Genomic DNA, 23,830 nt, shown 5'->3' on the forward strand with positions numbered 1-23,830 from the left:
GCGGACAAATGTGACATAGCTGACACTTCTCTCTTTTGGGTCCTCTGTGGAAACACGTTGTGAAATGTTTTACACGCATTGTTTGAACAGCAGCAGACTTTGACAGGTTGCAAGGTCGCAAAGCATGAATAATAGAAGTGTTTCCCGTTTTTTTATAAACAAAAAAGAAGGTTTAATGCTAACGAGTTGTATCACGCGGGTTGAGAAGTAACAAATTCCTGTGTTACTGTCAGCGACACAATATCCAGAACTCAGGAATAAGGAGGTTAACGTGTTTTGTTCATCATATTGTACGTGTGTGTGTGTTGGGGGGGAATTTCTACAAACCTTTTCCACACATGAAAAGCATCATGGGATCGGGAAATGATAATAATGTTGCTCAAGGTGGAGATGGCTGTGCAAGAATGTGCATTTTACATATGCATGTGTAAGAATACATTGAACTCACTGCATACTCATGAGTGAATATCCCCATCTCTGAATTGATTACATGTACATATATAGGCTTATGAGCTGCATTAGCATTCAGCACACACATAGACACTTTTATAAACACCAACCTCCAGCACACATGCGCACGCGCACGTGCACACGTGCATGCGTGTGCAAAGCCACAATGCAAAATGTAGATTCAATGAAAGCACCTAACAGGAGGAGAGGAAAAGCAAGAGAGAGGAGTCAAGGAGGAGAAGGAGGGAGAGAAGGATGTGACATGATTTACAATGAGATCATTAACCTTGAGAAACAGAATGGCCTCACGACATAAACACTATCTCTCAGACAGACACCAGAACAATACCTTAGACAAAAGCACGCTGCACTTGTGACTGCTCAGAAAAACACAAACAAACCAATACATATAATCAAGCCCTCACACACACTCACATTATTCAAAGCGCAATTGATGCTTAAATAAAAATAACAGTGGCCCAGATTACAAATATATTATATTAGTACAGGGTTTGATATACTTGAAATATACAGGTCTACCTAAAGCAGGTATATGCACACACAAGATGTTTACTTAGATTGAAGGACTCTAATGTCAAACAATATGAGCTGCTGCTCAAAGCCACAAAACTCGAATACATAAACCATGTTGAAGACGTTTTCAGAAAAATACTTGGAAGAAATAAGGACGAGCATAAGGATGTGCTTATTGTTTTGAACTTTAAAAAGAACACTTGTAGTTTCATTGATAATTGCATCGAGTCACAATCCTGGAGCTGAAAAATGACGCCGAAGCAAAGTCATGTTCAGTGTAAATTGCCTTGAGTGGAAGAAAAAGTCTGTAAGTGACAAAAACTGCAGTTCCTTTATTGGCCGCACGAGGCTAGCTCCAAAAGAGAGTCAATACTCTCAAAAGCCTTAAAATGTACGACAGAATCAAACGTGTTTACTGTGTGGTTCAAAACAGTCGTACCACACAACCCAGGTTTTATTATGTGTGCTTTTGATTTTATCTTTTATGTTATTTAATTCATGTTTCTGTGTTTATCTGTGCTGCCATGACAAAGAGCAGCTAGACTCTTTTTTTTTTTTTTTTTAAATGGCAATGACAATAAAGATCTCTTCGAGTAAATTAAGAAACAATCCACAGCAGTTATCACACAATCCTTATTTATTTGTCAACAACCTTATATCCACTCTATAATAAATCTTTTGTATGTAAATGACATTTCAATAAAACACATGGTCAACACTCATTCAAGTCAAAATTTAAATCTCTCCTGTGACAGATCGCTAAATGTACAATCATACATACATTACATACAAAGCAAATGAAAACAAACATTCATCAACTGGCACAAAGGCTCATGGGATACAGACAAGAAGCCCTCTGAAAAAGTGCATTATACAGCAGTCATGTTGCAATGCCTTTAAATAGAAACTCCCTCTCACAAATATGTCTTCCCAATATATATTTGGCAATTTATCACCCTTCTTGATCAGATACGTATAAAAGTTTATCTTCTTTAGTGTCATGTTGGAAATATACGTTACAAAATGTTTTTAAAATAGTGGAAGACATCAATGAAACAAAACAGTGTTGCATTACTTTCAAGTCATTTTGAACAAACGACCAAAAAACAACAACCCCTCTTTGAAAAATAAAGGTGAATTACAACTTTGAAACCTTCAAATAAACATCCATATAAGACAACTTCAAGTATAAAAGTGATTTTTGGAGTATTTGAAGGCTGAATGCTGAATTTAAATCATTCTGTTTGACACACTCAGATCACACAGCAACAGAAAACAACCGTATTAATAAACACACTTTTCTATCTAAAAAAAAAAAGTACACTCGAAAAAGAAAAAAACATCTTGTCTATATTTGTTGTTTTATATTATATTTGTGTTCCTAAAACAAACATTTCTCCATCTAAAAGCGTAATGTATCTTAAGATAAAATGTAACTCATCATCCCTTCATTTATACAAATTTAATTAAAAAAACTAAATATTTAAAGCACTGAAACTTACATTTTATGAAATGCTGTTGTTTTACCCCAGAGGGTTCATGTTGGAGGAACATGTGCACCCTCACATGTTTGCATGCATACAATGTTGACCTCTTTCTTTCCGCAGCATTATCAGACATTTGTGTGAAATAAAGCCTGTTTCCCCAAAACAGTTAAAACTGAAAGATGACTTGGTGCTGCAGCCTTCACAGATATCCCAATTCCTTGTTTTACACTTTAACATTACTGCATCACAATAAAACATCTATCAATAGACTTTAAGATTCTGTCATGTGTTAGAAATCCTCATGAACTTAGAAACAGATTGCAGAGCATGCTCTAAACACAAACAGGCATTGCCACCAATAAAGGCTAATTCTACAACAGGGTGATACCAACACACCAGCTTAAAGAGTTAGTAACACGTCATGTTTTTCAAACAGCACGTTGAAGCAAGAAAAACAATTTTAATAATGTTAAGGTCACAATAAAATGAGGTTTACATTAGTCAAACTCAAATGTAGTTTAGGCAACTAAAACAACACAATGTGTTCAGTATGAAATTCTCTTGAACATCACTTCCCTTCATATTACCAGTCATGTCTCAGGAGTGTAAAATTAAACTAGATTTACTGATAAGGAACAAAACTGTAACAACTGTCAGATATTTCACTACATACCGGTTTAGCTCTCTTTGAATATCTGTAGGTGTATCAGGCCATGGTGGATGATGTTGAATGTCAACACCCAGAATATAAATAATGACAATACTTTAGATGTTGTAGGGCTGCACATTATGAAAACTGTGATTCTTGTTCTATTCATTTTGCATTAGAATGTTCTTTTACTGAGTAAAAAAACAGAAGTTCAATCATGATGATCTGACGTTTGGAGTCTGAACCAAATGAACAGTTTTCTTCCTCCTGGAGAACTGTTTTGCATCTCTGCAGCTCTAACAGTTTTTCATTGTAAAGCTGTTTTGTCTCACGTTTTATCTTTATCAAAGAATTGTAGTTTCTGCATTTTTGAATAGTGCACAAGACTTTGTATTGATTTAGATAATACAGTATTTTGGATTAATTGCCCAGCCCTCATAGCTATTTTTTTGTTTCGTCTAAAATGCAATGAAGCATCATGGTTTTTCAAAATGTTTGATGCCCTTGTTATGTCAAACACAGACATCTCTCTACAGTTCAATTAATCATTTTTTATGATGTTGGTAAAATTTTGAAATCACAAAATAAGACCAAACATACAGTAAAAGTGGGTTTGAACCGGATCTCTGTGCTCCACAACGTAGAGAGAAACTTAGCTCTTATTTGAGACAGACTGTACTTTAGAAGACAAACAAAGTAATAAAAAATGTGAGACTTGTCAAACAATTGCGGTCTACAGTAAAAATATAGTGTGCAAAGGATGTAATAAAAACAAAATTGCCAGGTTTTCTTAGTGCCTTGTCAGGGACCAAGAAAACCTGTTTTCACAAGCACACATAAACACAGGCAGGCAGGCACGCACGCGCACACACACACACACACACACACACACACACACACACACACACACACACACACACACACAAATGTGCAACAAACTTCCAGCCAGGAGTTTGATTCGCCTAATGCAACCTGTAACTAATGCATCATCAAACGTTCATTAAATGGTAGTGCACATTCAATAGTGTAAAGTTGTTTTTTTCCTTCATTGTTTTCAACCTGTTGGGTTTTATTCTGCTGAGTCACACATCTTAGAGAGACATCTTTAAAATGCCACAACCTTTCACTGAGGCTGCTAACTGTCCCCCAATACCAGCGCATGGTTACCTTGAAATTATCATCATGACCTTAAAGAGTTCAAGAGTCACTTTTCCACCTGCTCCTCCTTCAGCTCCCTGTCATGTTCAGAGGAGGTCTGTTCCATCGTAGACCACAGGCTTGTCTAGACTCAGATGATACTGCACTTTCTTTGAGATGAACCTGATTCACAGGGAAACAAAGAGGAACATTGAAAAACATATGATGCCCCTTGCTGTCTTGCGTTTTGCAGGTCTTTGCATGTGCAAAAGAATTTAAAAGATTTTAAGCAAACACACCAAACCTTCACATAAGTCAAAGACCAACTGACCTGGAGAAGGAGTTATCAAAGATGAGTGTGTATTCTCCGGCATTTCTGACTTTCAGTTCCCCCTGGATTGTCTCTTTGTGGGAGTGGCAGCGAGTCAGTGGGATCAAAACCTGAGGACAGAGTACAGGAATCTTGTTTAGCATTTAGAACTTGAGAAAATAACTATATTTCCTGCAAGACCAAGAATACTGAGAGGAGGTAGGGATGGGAACCTGAGCATTTGAAGTACAGTTCAGAATCTGCTCATTGAAACCTAATCCTCTCTTATCAAATCTCTTGACACATTTGCATTGCTATACTTTACAGAGTAGCATGAAATATCCCAAAAAAAAGTTGAGATTCTAAAGCAATTAAAGAGTGGAGGGCAATCACACATTCATGAGCTCTGTCCTGCTTGACTCTTTTTTCATCTGTAAAAATGTACCAGTACATTTCCTCCTCACTGGGGGACTGTGCTAGCTACAGTTAATAAAACCAACTGAATAAATAAATAGTATTTCCACTGTGCTGCTTTTATACCAGCTGATTAGCAGATGTTGGTACAATAAATCTGCCTGCTGTGAAAGAATGTGTCTCTGGTTATGTAGCGGGATATCAAATGGACCAGGCTATGACAAGCACTCGAAGTCAAAGTATTGTGTCTGACATGTATGGTGTGTCACCTTGGCCTGCTCCAGCGGGGTCTCTGCGCTCTCTCTGTAGACCACGCTGAAGGAGATTCTCTTGGGTTCAGAGGTAAACGTCCAGCTGACAATAGGACCGGGACCGCTCACGGTGATGGGAATGGTGCTGTAGCAGCTGGACTTGATGAATAGCTCTCGGGAGCTGTCTCCAAACCCTGAGATTTCATCCACAGTGAAGTGGACAGAGAGTCTGCAGCACAGGGAATGAAACAGGGTAAGGTGAAGGGAAGTCTACAATATAAACCATATTGTGAGGCTGCGGAGAAGATCAGGCATTATTCTAAAAGTCAAAGAAAATCAAAGTTAATGTCAAATTAAAAGTTAACTGTCTCGAGGATATAAAATGTTGGATGGCTCAAAGTTTTTTTTTTTTTACAATTAAATGAGTCAAAGTCAGAAATCATACTCTTTAATTATCCACACCAAAACATCAGCCAGACTGAAAGTTCCCTCGGTCCTCTCTCTGCTAACATCACACCCATTGCAAGAAATGTAGGTGTCCTTTTTGATTCAGACCTCACCTTCAACCAACACATCAAGAAAGTCGTCCAGTCCTGTTTCATCCACATCAGATCCATTTCAAAAATTAAATCAAGTCTCTCACCTGCTGACCTGGAAAAACTAATTCACTCATTAATCTTTTCTCGTCTGGACTATTGCACCTCCCTTCTCTTTGGTATAACTCATAGATCACTTTCCTGCCTCCAACTGGTCCAGAATGCAGCAGCTAGACTTCTTACTGGTTTTAACAGACGACATCAAATCACTCCTGCCATTGCTTCCCTCCACTGCCTACCTGTCACTTTTAGAATTGATTTTAAGATCTTACTGATCACCTTTGAAGCTCGTCTTGGCCTTGCCCCGAGTTACATTTGTGAAATTTTAACCCCCTACCAACCATCTCGTGACCTCAGATCCTCAGGCAGTGCCGTTCTGGTTGTTCCAAAGTCGGGGCTCAAATCTAAAGGAGACTTTGCGATCAGGGCCCCTCGACTTTGGAACAACCTGCCTGAGGAGATAAGGCGGGCAGAGTCAGTGGCATCTTTTAAATCACTTCTTAAAACTCACTTTTATAGACTTGCTTTTATCTGATTTCTCCCTTAAAGATTATTAATTTTATTGCTTTTAACCTTTTTTATCTTTCTCTTCTTTAAATGTTTTAGCCTTTAACTGTATCCCTTCCTGTATTCATTTTACTGCTCTTAGTCTGTTTTTAATTCCTACTCCTGTTATCGTTTAACTCTTCAGCTCTCTGTTGCTTTATTCATTTAACCAATTAAGATTAAGATTAAGATTTACTTTATTGATCCCGCAAGGGGAAATTCTGTTTTTACACTCTGTAAGTCATGCAACACACACATAGGCTGAAATACACACACACATGCAGAAACAGGATCGTATGGACGTGCACTAATGGAGAGATGTCAGAGTGACGGAGCGGCCCACAGCGGGCGCTCCTGAGCTGGTGGTGGGGAGGGGGTTTGGTGCCTTGCTCAAGGGCACCTCGGCAGTGCTCAGGAAGCGATCTGGCACCTCTCCAGCTACCAGACCAACTTCCATATTTGGTCCGTACCGGGACTTGAACTTGACCCTCCGGTTCCCAACCCAAGTCCCTACAGGCTGAGCTACTGCCACCCCTGTCCCGTTTCTCCCTTCTTTTTTATCTTCATTTTGTGTTTACAACCTGTGATGTGATGTCAACCAACTCTCCCTCAATTCTTAACTTTGTTCTCTCCTGGTTGATTTTAAACTAATTGTCCTGCATTGTATTGAACTGTCTCTCCATACCTGCCTGTTGGATCTATCTTATTCCTGTTTGCATTTATACAATTTTGCCCTCTCTGTTTGGCCCCTCTGTTGATCTCTGTTCTGTTGTTGTGTTGCTGTATTTGCTTTGTCTGTCACAGCACTTTTGTAAACATTTGTTTTTAAAGATGAATAAAGTTATTAAATATTTGATGTTTTCAGCTTCCCGAATATAACGATTGGCTGATATTCTTTGTGTTGCATTAAAGTTATTGTTCCCTAATTTTCAATTATATCTCAATCCATGCTAGTTAAGTTTAGAGAATAAAGCTTTTGCTATTGTTGATGGTATTCACTGTTTCTTTAGAGCGCAGCTCGACACAGCCGTAAGTGTGTTGTTCTGCAAGCTGAGTGACGTCAGATGTAGATTTTGGCCTGAAACGACAACAGGCTGTGTCAGCTTGGATTTATGGACTATGCGTTGCCTCTTATGTCAAACCAGAAACGTATTAATCAGTAAAAATGGCAGCACAAATTACACATGCAGAGGATGTTATGAATAGATATACACTCTACAGTGTTTTGGTTAAGCCTTATTTCTTTTAGCAGAAGAAGAACAGCCAAGTGAGGCTGAGGTCGAGGTCTTTTGTCACAGCATGAACTCAGCTTTCTTTCTTTTTTTAGAAGAGGTTTTTTTTTGGTCCTTTTGTCTTTATTGATAGGATAGCTGAAGAGAGAGAGGAGATGCTGGGCAGAGAGAGTGGGGTATACATGCATGCATCAAATGGGGAAGTCTAGGGGTCAGTGTGTAAAAGACGTCACATGCAGCTGTGTTCACATACGCAGATACACTTCTCAAGACTCACAAACTGATAAAAAGTGTTACAGTGAGGGCGTTCTCCTCTCAAAGTTCTGAAGTTATTCTAGTTGTGTGCCTTAAATTTAGCTTTTTACTTTACTTCTGCAGGTACCTGCTGACATGAGCCCTTTAATCGTTCTCTATAACAGTGAAACCCACAACACATGAAACGTTTAAGAATGCCTCCCACCAAACACACTGAAGTGCCACGTTTCACTTCACATTTTGCTGTTGAGCGTAAACTTCTTCGCGGAATAATACACAAGAGACTTCCTCTAAAAGCTTAAAGCTCCAACCCTCTGACCCCATACAGCACACATAAACACCCTGCTTCCCTCAGGGTTGTCCAGTGGAACTCGCACTTCATGTGAAACTCACGTGAGATCTCCAGACTTCAGCAGGCAGATCTCCGCGTCCTGAGCAATGAGGTCTTCAGTTTCATCTGGCGTGAGGTCTCCTGCACTGGCACTGTTGCTTCTGGAAAGAATGACAGATATTTAGTGATGACGAACCTGTAACTATTTAGACACATTTGTAAAAAGCACATATTTACATGCACTGTCATTTAAAGATGTGCACAATTAATTAAAGCAAAACAGAAAACTTACAAAAAATGTCTTCTCTCTTACAGATACGTTGTGTCTACAAATGACTCGAATGGTTGACATAATATAAGATTTAATATCACAAAAACAAATTTATAATAATACTGTATTTGAAGCCAGGACGTAAACACATAACGCAGCTGCCTGTGAAATGCAGGAGTCCAATGATGTGTGTGAGGTCTCAAGCCTTTTATAATAAGGCGATGTAGAATGTATGAGAAACTGTAAAAAAGTTAATCTAATTAATTTTTCCAGATCAGGCCATTGTTTTTTTATTGTTGTGGAAAATAATGTTCGATTTTTGTGAATGATATCCACTAGAAGAAAATCTGAAATAGACAGAACAGACTGTTCTAAAGGTAGTATCATAGACTGTAGATTGTCATCAGTACCACTGACTCACTGAACCTCAGCCTCCTCTTCCATAGAGTGAAGGCATGTCAGATACTTACAGCTGTGCTGCCCCCTGCTGTCCGTGTTCAGGAGAGCAGGCAGTGGCAAAAGAGAGTTCACTGTTGTAGACCCCGCTCACTTCCTCATCTGTGATGATGTCAAAAACACCATCATCCTGCTTACCCCCTTCATCTGCTCCTGGGACATAAACAACAGTTTCATGTTAATTACTCCACTTCACTCTCACAGCACTGTGTATACTGTTTTCAAGCACAACCCAAAGTGACGTGAAGGTGTGAATGCCTCAGCATGCGACACATTACTTCAGAGTGAGAGAGTCTTTGTTCTGTTACCTGACACACTGGCCACAGATCTGCCAGCCTGCAGCAAACGACGGAAAGGCGTCCCTGGTGTGCTGGTAGTCAATTCTTCCTGTGGGTGGCGCTCGACCACCGCGCTGTGCTGGTTATAACAGTCCCTGCAGCAGCGCTCTCTGTTGCCGCCCTGCTGGGTGCTCACTGTGTTGCTGCAGCAGTAGTAGCAGAAGGGACGCCCACACAGTCTGGAAATAGATGCAATGTGATGGAGATAAATAGGGTGAGTAATGAGTGCTTATGAAATGCATTATGAATGTAGATTATTCGAGTGTAGAGGAAAAACTTAGGTAATCAAGCAAAGATTTCGAATTGAGAGTGTTTAAAATCAATTTCCCAAAAATATGCTCTTTATTTGAAAGATTAAAAAAGACACTTTCTTGGAAAAATTATTACTTTTTCTGGAAATTGCATCAGATAAAAATGTATTCAAGATACTTCTTCAAATATCTGAGATTTTGCAGAATGTGGCCACAGAGTTGAGACGTTGAGAAGAACATTAAAGCACCATTCATCTTTAGTTTCAGCTTTGATCAAAACACTGAGCAGTCTCTTGAATCCCATAGAACAACTGTGGAACAACAAGTTTCTAACTGCAACGGCAATAGGCATCAAAATAGAAAAAAACAAAAATCACTTAGGTGCAGGGCAGTGCAAAATCAGCAGACTTAAGAAGAAGATAACCCTGCACACCTGCTCAAATGCCACAAAATGTTTTAAAGTATAACCTGAAGAAGACCTCTGGTGGAAACGTTGTGATCAATGAGAACTTTTTGTGGCATTTGAGCAAGTGTGCGGACCTATCCTATTCTTAAATAGGCATCAAAGTGCCGAACGATGTTAGAAAAAAGTCAAACATTTAAAAGAAATCCTCATGGCGTTAGGCAAGGAGAAGTGTGAAATAATAAGCTAAAAAACCTGCTCAGTGTATGAAGGCTCACATGTAAAACACCTGACAATCTGAGAAAACTTGACAAAGATAATTTCACATTTCAATGATGTAAAACTGCATGAATATGAAATAAAATGTTGTTTAAATTGTTTAAATGATGTTTGAATGAACTATTTTTTTATGGTAAAATTTCAGTGTAGCTTTTGAAATGTTTTGAATGAAATGAAAAAACACATTTTGTACGTTTTACTTGTGCATATCATGTATCGTATCTTCACCTTAACATGTCATCACATAAAAAAGAGGCGATTCTGTTTCTGAATACTGAGAAACAAAGCAACCATGACGCAGAATGTTGATGTGTACTATTCAGTACAATTTATTACTTCACTTTCTGGACAAAGTCTAAATGTGTTGTGAAACATATCTCAAAATGTCACTGGGCGGCAGTGACTCAGTTCCTCTGACATTTGACTTTCTGTCAAATGTCTCTCCAAACACGCGCAAAGGACAATGTCAGGATATTACACCACTGCAATGACTGGTGACTTGTTCTCTTTGTGAATGTTTTAAGCGAGTGGCGATTTATGTAAAATCAAAGTACAGAGGCTAAAATGATCTGCTAATTTGTGTTTCATCAATTAAGAAAAAACATTCATTTCATGGGTATTGACAGCAGTTTACTATGCTGTAATACCGATATGGACATTGGTTTGTTAAGACAGAGGACCATCTGACCTGCAGCTGTACTTGCGCAGCCACCAGCTGAACTGAGTGTGACAGCCCACACAGTAGTTGACATCCCGCTCTGTCTCCTCGTCCCGTAGTTTCTGCTCAAACTCCAGGGCGTCTGTCCTCTGCCACAGTGCGTCTTTCTCCCTGCAGAGAGCGCCGTCAAGCGTTTTTTAATGCATGTGATAAAAGCACACAGTGTACAGCAGATTTTGAAGACAGGTGGTTTGTGTGCAGGCATTTAAAAAAAACACGACTGAAGACCGTTTCGACAAATATGGGGGATCATAGGAATCATCCATCGGTACATATTTTAAATGAATTAAATTCACTAATACAAAGAAAAAAAGGAGAAAACAATGGTTTGCAAAGGTGAGTAAGAGTGGATCCGAGGTGTTTATACCTAATGAGTTCTACAAGCCTTTCCTCCAGATTGATTTTGGTGCGATAAAGATCATCAAGTTCAGCAGCTGTCTTCAAATCAAAGCTCTGTTTGTCCTGCGTGGCTCTCCGAAGATTTTCACACATCTCTTGACAGGTTTTCTGAGCTGCTGCAAGACCTTCATCAGACCTGTATACATCAACACACAGAGACTTATTTAAAACTTTTTTTTTGTTTGTGACTTTGATCAAGTGAACAGAGCTTTAGGTTTGAATTAAAATAACAATTAACAACAATTATCCCAGGAAAGGCCCACTACACAAAAACAAATCAACATTTTGATCCAAACAAACACGATCAAAAAGATAAAAAGGCTTTTTTTTTCCCCCTCAAAGCTGTAATTTGGTCCAGAATGTGTGATTATGAATAAAGTATCTCACCTTGATAAATTCCCTTTCAGATGGATTATCTCGTCGTCTTTCTGCTGGATGAGATTTTCAGACTCGGCCATCTGGATGTTTTTCTCCTCAATCTGTTGGCAATATCTCTGATTCTCAGCCTGCAATCAGTACAGCAAAGCAACACATTATTTCTGCTTCTTTGTGAATTATGCCGGAGACAACAATGTTATGATTACTTCAACTGCTGAGACACACAATGCAGCTGAAGCACGTGCTTTTACTCATCAATCCAAGACACAAAAAATACTCATAAGAGTTGTACATATATGAATTTGTCAGAAACATCACTTTGCAGTTATGTTTAACAGATTAACAATGTCCTTTTCATCCTAAAATCCACATTTATGTAGTATGACTGCAGAAGCATGAATCAAAACATCCCTCCTCTGGCGATCAGACAGGGGCCAGAATACTCTGCTTATTATGCTTAAACATTTTTTGCAGGATTCAGGACATTCAGGAGGACATCCTCTCACCTCTAACATTTTGACTTTGTTCTTCAGGTCAACCACTCCCTCCTGTTCAGTCGTGAGCTGTGACTTCACTTCCTGTAACTCTTTATCCACAGTCTAGATAGAAACACGTACCACAGATACACCAAGTCATCAGGAAAAAAAAACATTATACAGATATTATATGGCAGTACATTTGCTGACAATGCTTACATAACTGAAATGTTCGTTTTATGCACTCTACTGCATGCAGGGTGTTACCCAGCATTTCTGGCTACAGATTAGTTGCTCAAGCAAAATAAAAAGCCTGAATTCAGCAATTAAAACTGCTTAATCAGACTTGAAGAGGCCAATTGAAGTTACTTCCAATTTCATTCTGACTTGGTGGTATAATTTCAAAAACTAGAGTTCATCTCCAACAGTAATGCCATGCTCCATTACTTCCCTCTTTTTTAGTTGTTGCCTTGCACTTTCTTAAGATAAGAAAAGGTTAATTAGGAACTTGGTTGTCCATATTAGGCAGAGAAATTGCTGTTCTTCTGTAATAACTAATTATTGATTAAAAAAAATATATATGAGTTTACAAGATGTTAAGAAATAATCTTTCAAAACCATGTATATAAAATTAAATGTATATAAAAGCATTTAAGCTTTTTTTTTTTTTTTTTTTGGGTGAACTGTATGTGGCTGACCTGCAGCTGGCTGCCGTGGTTCATGGCTTGGCTGCTGAGCTGGAAGCGGAGTGCCTGAATCTCCTCCTGGCTCGTCCTCTGCACAGCTCCAGCTTCCTGCTGGGCCAGACTCAGCTCCTGCTTCACTGCTAACAAACCCTTCTCGCTGTGGAGCTGATCAAGGAGTTGCTGGTTCTCCTGGCGTAGCTGCTCCATGCAAGAATTCAACCTCTCTGGCTCCTTGGCGGCTTCCTCCTCCAGATCCTGCAGCCTTGTTGACAAACCCTCCCAGCGCAGACGAGCCTCTTCATTCTCGGCAGTGAGCATACACACGTGCACGCCGAGTTCAGCTGTTTCTGTATTTGCTCTGTGCAGCGCCTCTCTAGATTCGCTGTTCTCCAGACACAGGGCTTCATAACGCATCTTCCATTTATTGAGCTCATCTCTGGAGGCTGTCACCTCTGCAGCCAGTCCCACTCGAGCCTGAGCCTCAACGTCACGCTCCCGTATGAGAGCCTCCTCTCGCTCTCTGGAACGAAGAATCTCATCCACGTGCTTGCGGTTTAGCTCCTCCACCTGGACTTTGAGTTGTTCTGATAACACCCGGAGGTCTTCTCTGGAGGACTCTGTCACCTCCTGCAGCGCCTGAACCTTCAGCCTCTCCTCACTTCTTGCTAAAAGCTGAGCCCTGAGCTCCACTACCTCCTCCTGAAGCCGATGCACCTCCCTCAGATTGAGCTCCAGTTGAGCCTCAGCTATAACCAGCCGGAACGGGGCCTCTTTGGTTTCCAGCGAAGAGGTCTGATGCTCATCATGATGCTTCTGCGTCTTTTCGTTGCTCTCGGCAGCTCCTTTTTCATCGTGTAGCTCCACAGACCTGTTCTCCAGCTCCTCGGCTCTAGCTTGCAGAAGTCCACATTTAACAGCCTGCTCTCTCACTTTACACTCAGTTTCCTGAAGTTTTTCGAGCAACTCCCCTTGGCTTCTTTGGGACACTACAAGGTTCTTGTCCAACTGTGCAGCTTTGGCAGTGACTGAGTTGAATTCCTGTTGAGTTGTGGCTAACTGTATCTTCAATGCTGAATGTAACTGAAGAAGCTCCTTATTCTCCTGCTCGAGCTTCTTGAATTGAGCATCACATATGTCCTTTTGGCAGAGTTGTTTCTGGACAATCTCCTCAAGATGAAGGTTTTCATCCAGAAGCTTCTTCTCTCGATCTTCCACACACATCTTTGCAGCCTCAACTCTCCCTTTTAAGTGTTTCTCAGAGGCCCTCAAAGATGCTAGCTGGTCTAACAAGACCGCTCTGCTCTCAGTCAATTCTGTAATGCTTCCCTCGCTCTGCTTAACTGTTTGGAGCAGTGTAGCATTCATTTCCTTGAGGTTGCTACATTGGGTATTGAAGTCCTCAAGGTTTTCAGTTTGATCACAGGAGGACTCTTCATTATCAGAAAGTCTAGAGCTCAGGCTTTCCTTCTCAACATTTAGCTTCTCCAACTGCTCCTCTAGATGTTTGATTCTTTCTGAACTAGCGGCTAGCTCTTTGTCTCTGCTTTTCAGAGTTATTCTTACATCTAGTATCTGGCTCTCGAGTTCCTCTTTCTGGAAACTGCTCCTGCTACATCTCTGCTCCACCTCCTCCCTCTCCTCGTGCAGTCTTTTCCTCAGCTCCTCTGCCTGCCGCTCTCTGCACTCCAGTGACGCTTGTAGATCCTGAAGCTGAGCTCGCAAGTTCCCCGACTCCTTCTCCTTCAAAGTCAGCGCCCCCTGAATTCTACCGACTGCACTTTGAAGATCCTCCAAGCGCTTGAGCGCCTTCTCTCGTTCGTCATGAGCGCCGGCTTTTACTTCAGCCAGCTTCTCCTCACTTCCCTTCAACTCTTCCTGTCTGAGCTTAAGCTCCTGGGACAGACGCTCAGCGTGCCTGGCCCTGTCCTCCGCCTCTCTCTTTGCCTCAAACCTCTCCTCCTCTGCTGTCTTGAGTTTATCCAGGAGTTCCTGGATTTTCCAGGCTGAGTCGCAGTAGCTAGCTGTTTGTTGTCCCTTTTCATTCAGAGCCTCATCCAACTTGGACAGAAGCTCCATATTTTTGTTCTCAGCTGCCGTGAGTCTGTCTTGAAGTTCCTTTTTTATATCTTCCCTGCAGGTTTGAACATCATTTGCTTTCTCCAGATGATTTGATTCAGCTTTTATTTGGGCCGCTGTAGACACGGATTGCCCAGAGGACTCATGAGCTTCTAATAGTTTGCCTTGAAGGTCTTTAACAACTCCTTTTAACTCATCAGCCTCTTTGCCTAACTCCTGAACACGTACAAGAAGCTCTTGCTGTCTGAGCTCGGACTGGTCGAGCTCAATGCGGAGGTTCTCTGCGATGCTACATGGAGAAGGTTCCCCCAATTCACCTATTTCACCAAGGAGACTATGATTCAGGTCTGGGATCGGGAGAAACTCAGGCGCCTAATTAGAGAAAAAATAAGAGATGTGGTCAGGTGCTTTGAAAAGGTCAGTCAAAACTCACACAAGTATTTGAACAGGACTGTCTGTGCAGAAGATTTATATTAAGTATGTTTGGACCTGTGTGTGTGAGTAGCCGCTAACAAGACTGTTGACACTGGAGCAGCGGCTGGGAGGCCTCCACAGGAACGCTGACGAGGCAGTGCCTAATGTTCGCCTTGAAGAAAATCAGAAATCAAACATTATGTTTCAAAACACCTGATTAAATAGTGCAAGTAAGACAAACATGGAAAAAATACTTAGTAGACAATGAAAAGAAACTTCAATTTAAAATGGAGTATTAAGCTGCTCAACTACGGTACCTATTTATTTGATGGGTTAACTGTAATTGTTTGTGTTTGCAAAACGCCCGTAAGTGGACTACATTTTGTCTGTGAAAAGTGGTTTAGAAATAAAGCTTACTTAAGTGCTCACTAAATTGTTCTTCAGTACCAACTTCCAGCATATACTGTGCAGGTTCTGACCAAGTACTAAGTAGGTTTTAATTTACAGTATTTCAAAGAAAATAAAAAAAAATTGAAAATGAGGCAATAGTTATGAGTAAGAAAGGAGAACATTGTTGCAGAATATCAGAGGTGAGATCTGTTGTATGTGTCAATCCAGTCAAAATTCACGTAAAAAAAGATTGTATCAATTTCACACTACTCTTGGGTATATGACAAGCAGATCAAAAATCTACACACAATTTGATTCGTGAACATTTCTTGACATTTAATTAAATTATATATTTTTCTAATTCTTAAGATATTTTTTTGCTGTATTGGGAGGGGGGGGGGGGATGCAGCAAACGGCCTGAGGTTGGATTCGAACTCACGGCCGCTGCAACGTGGACTACAGCCTCTGTGTCATGAGAAGTTGTGAAGGAGCATCTAAAAGGCAAAGGATGTTTTCATCTTCATCAATGATTTATGATTGTTAATGCAGGATAAATTCATCAATCCAGATGTGTAATTATGATACCATTATTGTTTAGTAATCTGTAACAACCACTCTCATGAAACAGTGTCTGTTAATGTTATCGCCTGTATATTTGTTTATAATGTGTTTGACATGTGTGAGCTCAACCCCCCCCTCTCTAGTTGTCTTCCCAGTAATAGTCTGTGCCGGACTACGAGTTTCTGTAAAGCATTACATGTGATTAAGATTCACAGTAATGTGGTGCAACCAGAGCAACAACATACTGGTACATAACGCTATTAAAAACTAACGGCCGCTGCTTGTGGAGTGACTGTGACGACAAGGAAGTGAATAGTTGTGGCAAAGGTGCTGACGTGAGTAACAGCGTTCAACGCTCACCATGTGGGTACCCACATATTGCACACACACACACACACTTGAGTAAAAAAAAAAAAGAGCTGTGAATGTGAAGATTGATCAGATAATTAAGTGTTACTTAGTTGTGAAATACGTTATCCTTTTGCAGTACAATTGTACATGTGCTGCACTAAACTGGTGCAGGATTTCAGATTACACGTCTCATCACGTCTATGAATGAATAATTAACAAATGATTTCTAACCTAGACGCAGATTAAGTACTCACTCTTCCTTGTTATTATTTAAACATAGTGAGCGTGGATATTGAGGAGTTAAGATCTCAAGTGCGGCTCAAATGTACAAAGTCAAGGGCAGAAGATTTCTGGCAGAAGCCAAAGCTGAGAACTTAGTTTATTTAAGGAAGACTTTAAATATAACTTGCCTAAAAGCCAAAGATCTCTTTATGCAAAATTGTGTGTCAGAATAATTCCATGTGGGATGGGTCATGTAAATGACCTGACAGACATGAAAATAAATATTCATTCATTCATTTAAAACACCTAGTTCTGGGGCGTCCCATGTACAGAGGCTATATACCTCAAAGCGGGCAGCCGGGTTCAAACCCGACCTATAGCTATGGTTTGCTGCATGACATTCCCCACTCTCTCTCTCTCTCTCCCCTTGATCTATCCACTCTCCTATCTCTCCAATAAAGTCATGAAAGCCCAACATTAAATCTTTAAAACCCCTACATCCAAATGATGTCAAAACAAAAACAAAGCAGAACTGATGATTAAAGTGTTAGAGAAACATTGCAGCTGTTCATGTGTTACCTTGCAAAGCTTGGCCAGTCTGCGTCGAGGTCGTAACCTCTGGCTGCCACATCAAATTGGATCTGGTTGAGCTCATAAAGATGGTTGATTATGTCTGCAGTGAGGTGAGACTTGAGAAACGGACTTCTGGCATAATACCAGTCACTGTGTGTGAAAAACATAAACAAACACAATGTGACATAATACAAAGAAAATAGACGCACACATGTTTTGACAAAAAGCTACACTCTCTTGTTTTACAGTGGATTCGGATTCCTACATGATAATAATCCTCTAAGATCCTGAAATGATTCACAAATGCCAAAGTTGTTAATGAGCATTATTTATGAAGATCTTTGGACGGAGGGAAAAAGAACAATCAACCAAAAGAGCACAAACAGCTACACATGTCTGAAGTTATCTGAAGGATTTTAAAGGCAGTTGTTTTGGTTTGTTGTAGCGACCTAAACATTTGATTAAGTTAAAGTACTTTCGAGGTTTATGCTCACAGTTCTGGGGATGAGTCCTTATGGTCACTCTGAATAAAAGCATTGATCTTTTTTTGTTGTTATTATATAACATGAAGCTGAGGTAGGACACTTTGGAAACACAGCATGAATAAGACTAATGTTTAAAGCATCCAACCTAAAAACTCCCAGCGTTCCCCTTCTGATCTCCTTCCAATTCTAATCCACTTCAAACACATAAACAAACACTTCAGGATTACTTCTGGTGGACAATGACACAGCATTGGACTCTACAGGTTATAGTTTCCATCACTAAGTGTATCACACCACCTTGAAGTGCCTTTCTTTTGTCAGAGTGTTTCATTTTCTGATTGTTGTCATAAAACAAAGAAATACATGCTTCTAATAAAATCAATGTTCTGTTTATGGCTTTAATCTCTGCTCTAATCCGTTTTATTCTTAAATTTCATTCGCTTTAGTATTTGTGTATTATTGTGAATGTGTGTGCTCTTAGTCTTTAGTTGTGGCATTATTTTAATTTTACAGTCTGTCTGGCTTGTACAGCACTTTGGCCCACATGAGTAGTTTTTTTAATGTGCTTCATAAATAAATTAAATTTTACTTGACTAACACAAGCTGAATTGAATTCAAAATGATACGAACATGAACAAAGAAAGGAAAAAAAGTTGCCAACCAAAACTTTTTTAAAGAGTTTTATAGGCTGGTTTGATTTTCTCCGGTTAGTTAAAGTTACTTTTTAAGTCATAAAAAAAAAAAGACTTTCCTTGTCAAATAAAACGAAAAGACTGACTTTAGGGTTTCATGACAGGCTGAGGAAGTGAGATGAGACCGTGGGAGGGTTTGGTTCGGTTAAGTGTCTGTTGTGTTTTCAGCAAAAACAGAAATGACACAGAAACAAGGAAGGTTAGAGACACACTTCCCAATAAAAGGAGACTTTAAAAATACACTACAACAAAGGGGTGAACATGAACTGTCCAAACACCATGTAAGGAACACTCAGGACAACGTGTTCGGAATATGTTTGCAGTGTAATGTTTGAGTGTTTACATATATGTTGTCTGACCTTGTGACCTTATGGTTAATTAGACACTGCTGCAGCGTGTCGGCAAGTCGCTGGTGAACAAGTGAGTAGCGGATGAAGGCCCTTCCTTTCCCCAGTGATGTCTTCAGCTGAGAACACACAAAAAAACACACTTAGTGTACTGCTACAATCAGACATTACCTCACTGTGATGTGGATTGACTTCGGTGGCCAGTAATTGATCTTTTATAGCCTGGTCATAGAGGGCAAACTGTAAAGTGGCCATGCTTTTTATAATCATTTGTGTTTGAAAGTGACGTCAAGTTTCACCTCCAGCAACTATTAGAGCATGCATAATTCATCAAAATATTACCATGAGTACAACCCTTAACTCTGAAGTGTGTATACAGTTGACATAAAAGTGACAAAAAAGCGTTATTATAAAGTCGTGTGGTGCTGCAGAGATGCCCAAACTTTTCTCCATATGTAAGAAAACCTGTTCCTTCTGACTCTGAAAAAAGTCCCTTCAGCATGATTTCTCTGTTGTTGTTTTTTGACTGATTTGATTAAATCAACAGCGTTGTTACTTTTTTTGGTTTGTGAAACCCGTTGCGGTAATGCTTTTGTAAGATTTTTCATGATTCCTCTTCAAATGTCGTGTTGTTTTCTCTGACTAAACAGCCCAAAATGTGTAGATGTTCAGTTTACAGTGATATATAGAAATCTGACATCTGTGGAGCTGCATGGAGGAAGGGCTTCAAACTAAATAATAAAGGTTTCTTATTATTTCAGATTTAATTGTTCATAGACCCCTGTGTTAAATAGTCTTTAGTCAAAAAGTCGTCCTGAAAAGAACATTTAAGAAAGTCAAAGTTCAAAGGTAATCACTGTATAGACACGTAATCTACAGAGTCTGTCAGCCCACACTCTCCCACTACATAAGCAGATGGATGGATTTAAGCAAGAGAACAGGCCCACAGATCTCCCATAAGGACACCAGCTGGAGACTCGTTTATGGCAGTGACTGATTGACAGGAACAAGAAGAGTAAAAGTAATATTTTACGTAAGAGTACCACACTTTTAAAACAAGAAATAACCAGTATGATATTTCTCAGACTTTAAAGATTTTAAAGATTGCTGACCCTGGTATCACCCTTTAGAATATGATGATTGCAGGCTTTTTGTTCCTCATTTACAGAATGAAAGTCAAAGAAAAATCTTTAGTCTGTTGGTCGGACAAAAACAAGACAACCTCAGCTCGGACTCATGGTAACAACAAGCATAGTAACAGAAAACAGAAATGGGCAGATGAGCTGGTGACAACAATAATACTTTGTCACAGCCCTTAACTACACCACAAAAGTGTCATCGTGCATCATTAACCTAAAAATGATGCTGGATTTGAATTCTCTGTCAATATTACAATAAATAAAAAAAAGCAATGGCAAAAGGACTATTGGCTGGAAGTCACTGCAAACAATTCATTAGTTTTGAGTTTTACCTTTTAAAGCAATGTTCTTGGAATGTATAGACTTACTGAGTTAATATCAAGCACAGTGATGTAATCATAATTATTTTTAAATGCAGACATATTAGAAATATCAATACGGCTTGTATATCCCTATAGCCCTCAAGGGGAAAAACACCTGAAAACAAAAACTCTTTAAGCTTTACAAACACAAACCGACCTCGATAGAAGACTAAACAGGCTACCAATTAGTACAAATTCAGACTACTTTAACTACAGGTATTCCACTGTGAAGCTCACCACTGTGAATTCCCAGGATAAAGCGTGAGGTACACACAGTACAGTGCAGCAGGTACGGCCGTAAGGCAGCAAGTAAATTAGAAGCATGCGTCTTACTGTACCTCACTGAGCACAGGATTAGTTACCTGGTTATACAGTCACTGTGTATTTGTGTGTCTGCAAGTGTGACACGCTATGGCAGAGCCGAGGCATTGAGGGTGACAGTGTGTGTGTGTGTGTGTGTGTGTGTGTTTGTGTGTTGCAGAGGAGGATTACCTCAGGGATGGACTTTACAAAACGGATGCCGTCGTTAGCTCCCTTGATCTTAATCAGGCAGTCACAGAAGTAATCCCAGTAGTCTTTTCTTTGACCAAGAAAGGTTGTCTTCTCTTTCTGGTCAAACTGAAAAACCACAAACAGCACCTTGTTGTTGCATCAAATGACAGTGTTCAAAGTGACATGGTGGTTAGTCTGACACCGTTGAGCATGTTGTGAATTCTTGATTCAGCGTTTGTGGTTCAGCTGTGTTCCACAATCTGGTATCAAGAGCCCTCTACATGACTGGTTCCATGACTGTAGCCAAATTAGGCTTAGTCACACATATTATAACAAGACACATACTGTATGTCTGAGGTCAGGACAGGTCAACCCAAAACAAAGTTACCCAACAGTTTGTTGCATCTTACAGTCATGACCCACATAGAGTTAGTATCTAAGAGAGGACTTAAAACAAATACAAAAAAACAACAACCCCTAAAGATCCACGTTGTGACCCCTTTAAGGACTGACCACACATTGGTAGTCACTGTTGTGGAGAGTGATATGAACATACTTTCAAACTGGATAACACAGGCTGATGTGATACCGTACCTGTAGCAGGTATTCTAATTTGTAGAAGAACTTGTGCAGGTTGGCGCTGTCATCGGTCACAGGCTCACCACACTCCTTGTGCTCTTTACTCAACTCTAACACAGCGTCTAAACAAGACAGCGAAAGCGTTATTAACAAATTAAGTCATAAGGCACAAATATAAAATCATGTTATCTTTCTGATAGTTCTGGGAGCTATAGACTCAGATTAGTCAAACATCTCCTGTTTGGTCCATTTCCTTTTTTTACACACATAATGAATTCATAAAGTAAACATTAAAAACCTGCTGCAAGGCACACAGACTGTATAAAATAAAATAAAAAATAAATCGTGTTTACTGTAAGTGTGAACATTTTTATTACCATGGAGATCTCTGATTATCCTCTGCAGTTGATTATCTCCAACTGATGAGGAGGAGGAGGCCATGGTGGAGTGAGGGCAGTGATCTGCTTAAAGTGTAAAAAAAACACACAGAGGGAATGATTAGTGCAGGAACATATTTTAGATAGACCCTCGTGATGTAAACACTCTTCTATATCTGTGCCAACCCCCCAAAGAAAACTACAAATATAAGTAGTGCACAATCAAACGTGAAAAATCTAAGACAAATGAGTTTCACCTCTGCTGAAAAAAAAAAAAGTGTCAGCTCTGAGTTCTGCATACCGAATAGGTCTTTTCAAATGAGACAGATTATCTTAATAAGGGTGCATGAATTTGTTTAGGTTATATATTGAAGGGGACACTTTACAACACCATGACGACAGGTGAAAGCGGATCATCATTATCTGTTACCATTCAGCTGACATGTAGTCACTTTTATCTAAAGATACCACAACAAGCCAGCGAAGTTGACTTCATTCACTTCTTTAGCGGCGTAACAATCCAACAAACCGCGACAAACACACCGATTTGTCGAAGCTGGCGTGAGCTACCAGACATGCACCTGTTCTCAGCTCCTCATTTCCTGGTTCCGTTGTGTAAAATTCTACGAAAGAGCATGTCAGTAAGATTGAACATAAAGGCAAACTCCTCTACATAAAATAAATAGTTCAATTACACACGTACTTGATTGTTTAAATTGTCCCGAGTGCCCAGTTTGTAGGTGATACTGCGGAAAACTTGCTATCGCCGTGGGCGGGCACTGCGAATGATTGACGGGTCAAATGGACAAATGGTCGCTCGTACCTGCTGCAGTATTTCATCCTAGTTCGGTTGAGAGTTCAAATGGTAAATAAACAGAAAGACGAGACCCGTTCTCGTGCCTTTTTTAACCCAATGTTTAATGGAACAGGTCTCTAACACATGAATAACCATTAAGAATGTTGTTCTATATGGAGTTAGATCAGTCTCAATATTCACAAATGCACACAGAAGGATTCACAAATGTATTTCAATGCACACAAATATATTTAATTCTATATAAACAGTGCAATTATATAATGTGAAAAATATGTGTGCAATAACCTCAGGTGCAGTAAGAGATAATAAGTGCAATAAGAAAACATATTTATATTTTAATTTCATTGTACAGTGTTCCCCTTGTTATTTTTTTATTTTTTTTGTATTATACAGTGTATAACTTCTGTACAGTTTATTTTAATTTACTTAGCTGTTAATACAACTTATTTATTTTTACTTTTTTGTACTCTCTTTTTTTCTTACAATGCTAGTCTATTTTATATATAATTTTAGCTTTTTTGTAGAAGCTGACTCAGGGAGAAACGCACAAGAATTCCAATGTACCTGTACTGTCCTGTACCTGTGCAAATGGCAATACACATCTATTCTATTCTATTCTATTCTATACATGTAAAACAAATCCACAAATACAAAAACAAATTTTGTCACAAATGTATTTCTGATTCACACACAAATATTTATAGTTTTGTATATATGTAATAGAAATCCACAAATATATAAACTGTTCAGTCTGCATTTACAAACTGTTTGTCATTCACTGCATTTGTGTGTGGGATTTTTGAGACTCTCCTGCCGTGGTTAAAGGGTTAGATTCACGAATGCATTTTTTTCAGCAGGGAAATGTTTGTAGCCAATCAGATGTCTCCTTCCTATTCAGCCAATCACAGTAGCGTAGATTCAAGCTCTTGTGCTGGAGACGCTCCTTATACTGTCTGCTGTGACGGCCTCAATGTTGGCCTCTTCCTGTTTGTTTCCCTTTGCTGGCTGTGTTGTTGCAGGTAGATGTGGGTGGAGTCAGGGAGGATTCTAATGCAGCACACCTGAGCAGGCTGGTTTTGAGAGTCTACAAAGCAGACCTGCTCAAT

The 23,830-nt window shown here is 39.6% G+C and overlaps 1 protein-coding gene across 3 annotated transcripts; it reads right to left on the reverse strand.

The window, feature by feature from the left end:
• Positions 1-3,591: 3,591 nt before the first annotated feature.
• LOC132979311 (FYVE and coiled-coil domain-containing protein 1-like) lies at positions 3,592-22,684 on the reverse strand. 3 transcript variants are annotated; one of them, XM_061045017.1, is made up of 18 exons: positions 22,611-22,684; positions 21,908-21,991; positions 21,546-21,652; positions 20,952-21,077; positions 18,971-19,077; positions 17,441-17,584; positions 15,413-15,509; positions 12,860-15,295; positions 12,192-12,284; positions 11,695-11,813; positions 11,276-11,443; positions 10,879-11,019; positions 9,228-9,436; positions 8,934-9,072; positions 8,255-8,353; positions 5,251-5,461; positions 4,589-4,698; positions 3,592-4,440 (listed from the first exon to the last, which is right to left on the reverse strand). In XM_061045017.1, exons 2-18 carry the CDS (start codon positions 21,969-21,971, stop codon positions 4,365-4,367), a joined length of 4,446 nt encoding a protein of 1,481 aa, XP_060901000.1. In that variant the 5' UTR covers positions 21,972-21,991; positions 22,611-22,684; the 3' UTR covers positions 3,592-4,364. The 3 variants fall into 3 exon arrangements, with proteins under 3 accessions (XP_060901000.1, XP_060901002.1, XP_060900999.1); XM_061045019.1 differs by having other exon boundaries at positions 8,934-9,066; positions 21,908-21,994; positions 22,611-22,677; XM_061045016.1 differs by having other exon boundaries at positions 21,908-21,994; positions 22,611-22,677.
• Between the last annotated feature and the right edge of the window lie 1,146 nt (positions 22,685-23,830).

The sequence above is a fragment of the Labrus mixtus genome, chromosome 8 (genome assembly GCF_963584025.1).
Source record: "Labrus mixtus chromosome 8, fLabMix1.1, whole genome shotgun sequence".
In the NCBI taxonomy this organism is placed as follows: Eukaryota; Metazoa; Chordata; class Actinopteri; order Labriformes; family Labridae; genus Labrus; species Labrus mixtus.

Bases quoted from the DNA above. Each gene is read 5' to 3' on its own strand.
- LOC132979311 (XM_061045017.1), bottom strand. From the start codon at position 21,971: ATGGCCTCCTCCTCCTCATCAGTTGGAGATAATCAACTGCAGAGGATA. The intron at 12,285-12,859 runs GTCAGCCACATA...GTTTCTATCTAG, and splicing joins ACCACGGCAGCCAGCTGCAG to ACTGTGGATAAAGAGTTACA. The intron at 5,462-8,254 runs GTGAGTTTCACA...CCTGTGCTGCAG, and splicing joins CTGAAGTCTGGAGATCTCAC to ACTCTCTGTCCACTTCACTG.